The sequence below is a fragment of the Pogoniulus pusillus genome, chromosome 12, assembly GCF_015220805.1.
Source record: "Pogoniulus pusillus isolate bPogPus1 chromosome 12, bPogPus1.pri, whole genome shotgun sequence".
NCBI lineage: Eukaryota > Metazoa > Chordata > Aves > Piciformes > Lybiidae > Pogoniulus > Pogoniulus pusillus.
Window position 1 is genome coordinate 21,188,593 of NC_087275.1, and position 4,593 is coordinate 21,193,185.

The following is a 4,593-nucleotide window of genomic DNA, read 5'->3' on the forward strand; positions in this document are numbered from 1 at the left end:
TGACAGATTTGGAGCAATGGGTCTGGTGTGTTTTTTCCTACCATGTCATGTGGAGGGACTGACTTCATGTTGGCACCTGATTTTAGAAAGGCCTTCATGCCTGGGAGCATGACCAGACCACACAGTATTTCTTGATGGAACTAGGTGAGGATGAACCTAGGTGAGGGTGAACCTAAACTTACCCATCTTCTTATTGGTCTCTGCTGCCTTTTTGGGTGTTTTTCTGCTTGTTTTTTTGCTTCCCATGAAGGAAAGCCTCTATAATGGGATCTTCTGGTTCACAGGTTTCTTAACCTATCTTCATTCACTGCATGAGGAGCACTTATGTGTGGGAGTCAAGGCCAAGGGCTTTCTAAGACCACATAGCACCTAGATGACAGGTGATGCTGAGCTGAAAATTAATTTGCTTCACTTCTTTTCTGCATTTACCTTCTCTGGCTGGACTGATCGCATTTCTCCCAAAGCACTGGTGCCAGGAGCTCAGCCACCCTTAGTTTCTTTAGTCCCAGGCACCATGAGAGGAGAATCCAGCCTCTCAGCTCAGAAGTGTATTTTGGAGGTGCCTCTTCCTCTCCCTCAGTCTCTGCTGACTGTGAAAGTGCATGAGACTCCTGATGCAGATGCTTCTGCTACCCAGAAGGCCTCTAAGATGCAGTCTCTGCATCACTGGCTGCAGTGGAAATGGGGTTTCAGCTGTTGCTACAGCCTCGTGTGATGCCTTGTTGTGAAGCTGGAAGATGGGCAGTCTCATTGTCCTTTTGCCACACAGATGCCTCAGCCTTCTGGCAGAGCTTGCTGCTCACGCGGTGCACTATCCACATGACCCTTCCCTGGTTTGTCCAGAAGGAGAGACATCCCCTTAAAGGCAGAGTAAGTGAAACAGGAATGCGAAACTGCCACCAGAAATACACCCTAAGCAGGTTCTGTGTTGTGACACCAGGAGATACACAAATCTCCTTCACCACTCCTAAATCAACACAAGGACACTCTCAAGAGAAGCTTTGGGGCTTGCGTTGCTGTCAGTGACTAAAATGGCTTTTCCTTATTCCTTTTGGCAAAGTGTTTGTTAGAAGTTTCTGCTTTGTCAAACCCATGTTCACGCTCTGCATCACGTGTTAGCCCTGCCACCCTTGCCAGGATCCACGTACCGGGGATGTCAGGCCCCTCTCAAGTACCAGAGACACTTTATATCATGTAACAGAGAAGTTTCCCTTTCTTCACCCCAAATCAAACCATTTTTCTTTGCTTGGACGAAAGCCATTTCATTTATTTGGAAGAGATTGGTGTCTCTATTTCAAGGAGGGGCAGAAAGAGAAGCAAATTAATGAAAAGCCAAGAGCGGGTTGCAAAGACTCACAGAGCAGACCTCCTTCACAAGCATCCTTGAGATGCCCACTGGGGTGTCCTGTTTGGCCTGCTTGATCACACAGAGGGCTGCTAGTGCCCCTGGGCACCTCATGGCTCACAGCCTGCTGCCTGGCATCGTCCCTTCGGGACATCTGGCACCGGTTCCAACCAGACTGTCATTTCCAGGTCAATCTCCGCGTTTCTGCTGACCACGTTGCCTCCATCATGAGATCATGTCTTTCCAGAGAAATCCCACTAATGCCTTCATTCTGCGAGACCAGTATATATAGGGGGAGCTTCCCTGGGGCTGCACTGCGCGCTCCAGCCAAGGCATCGCTGTCTCCTCAGCGACTGCACTTCCCCCACCACTCTCCCCTTGCAGCCACAGGTCGCAGCAGCAGCAAGCATGGACATTACCATCCAGCACCCCTGGTTCAAGCGTGCTCTGGGACCTCTCATTCCAAGCCGTTTGTTTGACCAGTTTTTTGGAGAGGGTCTCCTCGAGTATGACCTCCTGCCTTTGTTCTCTTCCACTATCAGCCCCTACTACAGGCAGTCCCTCTTCCGCAGCGTGCTGGAGTCAGGCATTTCAGAGGTAAGGCTTCCTGTCATTTTCCCTCCACTCCCTCCTTACACCTCTACCTGCCTCTCCCCATCCGCAGCTTGCCAGCAGGGGCTGGCAGCTGCGAGCCGGTGATAGGGTGTGAAGGGGCAAGGAGTATCTCTGGCCCAGCACTGAGCACAGCCTGCCAGCCCCTTCTTGGGTATGGAGGGAAGCCCTCACTGTGAATAAGTCTTTCCTTTGAGAAACAGAAGCTGTTTTGGCTCCAGACAGTTGTTTCTGACATGTAAAAGGCATCCTTTACAGCCCCTGTGCCTGCTGGCCATGTGGCGAGGGAGGAGCCAGACTGCTTCTGGAGTAAGTGCCTGCGAGGGCAGCTCAGCATGGGAGAGGATGGCAAGCTGGAGCTTCCTCTGTTCCTCTTCTCCACCTCAGGGCTTTGGTGAATTTTGCAAGCCCACACTGTAGGACATCTTCTAAAGACAGCGTGTAGGGCAAGCACATAGCTGTGGGGGCTCTGATCTGAAACTCAGGGATCAGCACCCAGGGCTTTCTCTAGCCTTCTCTTACTGGTTTTCTCCAAGTTGTATGGTCGCAACCCCCCCCCGTAAATTGGTGGAAGGACAGAGCATGTGCTATCAGAGAACATTACACTGGTTTCCATCCATCCTCTCCCACTGCTGAGTGTAAATGCCCAGTGCCCCTGGCAGATGGCTGAGTGCAACGGGATCCTTGCCGCAAGAACAGCAGTGAGATGTGATGCCTCTCCCCAGAGCAGTAGTAATGGTGCAGATTCCTGCCATGGCCTCACAATGCCCCTGGTCCCTGTGATAGGAAGAAGACCATTGCTGATACCTGTTGTCACAGGAGAAGCAGTGCTGCCACCAGTCTACCCCTTCCTTGGCTCTTAAGCTGCCGTGGTGCTGGTGCTAGGTCTGCACTTAGGGCTCAGGTCTTACTGTCTAACACTGTTTATTTCAGGTGAGGTCTGACCGGGACAAGTTTACAATCATGCTGGATGTAAAACACTTCTCTCCTGAAGACCTGAGTGTGAAGATTATTGATGACTTTGTGGAAATCCACGGAAAGCACAGTGAAAGACAGGTAAGTGGAAGTGATGGTGACAGCAGAGCTACTGGGGAGCCAAACTGTGTTTCTTTCTTTCCAACGGTCCTCAGCTGAAGGAGGAAAAAAAAGGATCTGTCAGAAGAAGGAGCTATTTGTCGGTTGTCAGTATTGGCACGGCCTGCTCCCATAGATCCCCGGCCTGATATTTGACAATAATGAGCTAATCCACCCCTCTTCTGCTTATTTGCAATCATCATCTTCCATAACCGTCAGATGACAATGTCCATTGTTCACGAATAACACTGGACCAGACAAAGAACATCATCTGGCACTGCTGAAGCATGGCTGAGTTTTCATAAGCCAGAACTATTAGTGAAAACAGAGTTTTCATATGCTGATAGAGGAGAGAAAAGCAAGAACAAACAAACCAAAAGAAAAACAACTGAATGCCTCAGGCTTGGAAACTTTTATCACATATGTCATGGAAATATCTGTGGGGGTCAAAAAGTGAATTATACCAGCAGGGGTTTAATTCTTCTTGTACACTTTTTTGGCCAGACAAAGCTCTAGCCTGGAAGGAGTATACATTTTTTAATAGAGTTGGGTTTTTTCCCAGAGGAAGAGAGCAGCCATGTTCATGGCTAACTTTAAAAAAAAAACAACCCAACAAAAAATAAATTGCACTTCTCATTCTTTTGGCAAAAAAAAAAGGGGGGGGGGGGGGGGGGGGCACTATTGTGTACTTTGGCTGCAACAGCTTTACTGCCTGCTAAAGAAATACATGGGTGCACATGCCTGCACTGCCTTAGCCTTCACAGAACTCCAGAGTTTCTCTCCCAAGATCCTTTGAAATCAGAGGCCACGGCAGGGGCCCCATCCAAATCAGATCCCAACTTATGATATAGCCAAAATCACACCCTGCTGCTTTGCTCAGCTCTTGGAGCTTCAGAGGCATTGCGGCAGGACACCTGCCCCTACAGACCTGCAGAACAGAACAAAAAGCAGAGATATGCCTGGTGATACTGGCAGTACAGTGTCACAATAGCCAGGGCAAATGTGGAACTCACTCCAATGAAGCCACAGGGTTGGGAGGAGGGAGGCACAGCATGGTGCCCAGGGATTTCTCATGAGCCTTCCCCCCCCTTTCCCCACTGCCTCTCAGGATGACCATGGCTACATCTCCCGTGAATTTCACCGCCGGTACCGCCTGCCCGCCAACGTGGACCAGGCTGCCATCACCTGCTCCCTGTCCAACGATGGCATGCTGACCTTCTCGGGCCCCAAGGTCCCCTCCAACATGGACGCCAGCCACAGCGAGAGACCCATCCCTGTGTCCCGGGAGGAGAAGCCCACCTCTGCGCCTTCCTCCTAAGCCTGCTTGCCGCTGTGGCATGCAGGCTGCCACCGTCTGCAAGTCTCATTCCCAGAGCCATTGCATAGATATCAGTGAATATCTAGAGGGGTTTATTTTGTTGGTTTCCCCCTCCCCACTTTGTTTCTGTTTTCCCTTCCCCCCACTTTCTCTTGGATGGGGCAAGGGGCTGGGTGAGCAGCTGGTGGACTTTGAAGCTTAAACCTGCAAGCTGTGCTGTGAGGATGGTATTGATAGTGCATGC

The 4,593-nt window shown here is 50.5% G+C and overlaps 1 protein-coding gene across 2 annotated transcripts; it reads left to right on the forward strand.

Annotated features, from left to right (window-relative positions):
* The first annotated feature begins 1,718 nt into the window (after positions 1–1,718).
* CRYAA (crystallin alpha A) lies at positions 1,719–4,349 on the forward strand. Of its 2 annotated transcripts, none has more exons than XM_064152172.1 (3): positions 1,719–1,942; positions 2,891–3,013; positions 4,140–4,349. In XM_064152172.1, exons 1-3 carry the CDS (start codon positions 1,754–1,756, stop codon positions 4,347–4,349), a joined length of 522 nt encoding a protein of 173 aa, XP_064008242.1. In that variant the 5' UTR covers positions 1,719–1,753. The 2 variants fall into 2 exon arrangements, with proteins under 2 accessions (XP_064008242.1, XP_064008243.1); XM_064152173.1 differs by lacking the exon at positions 1,719–1,942 and adding an exon at positions 2,202–2,266.
* Positions 4,350–4,593: the final 244 nt, after the last annotated feature.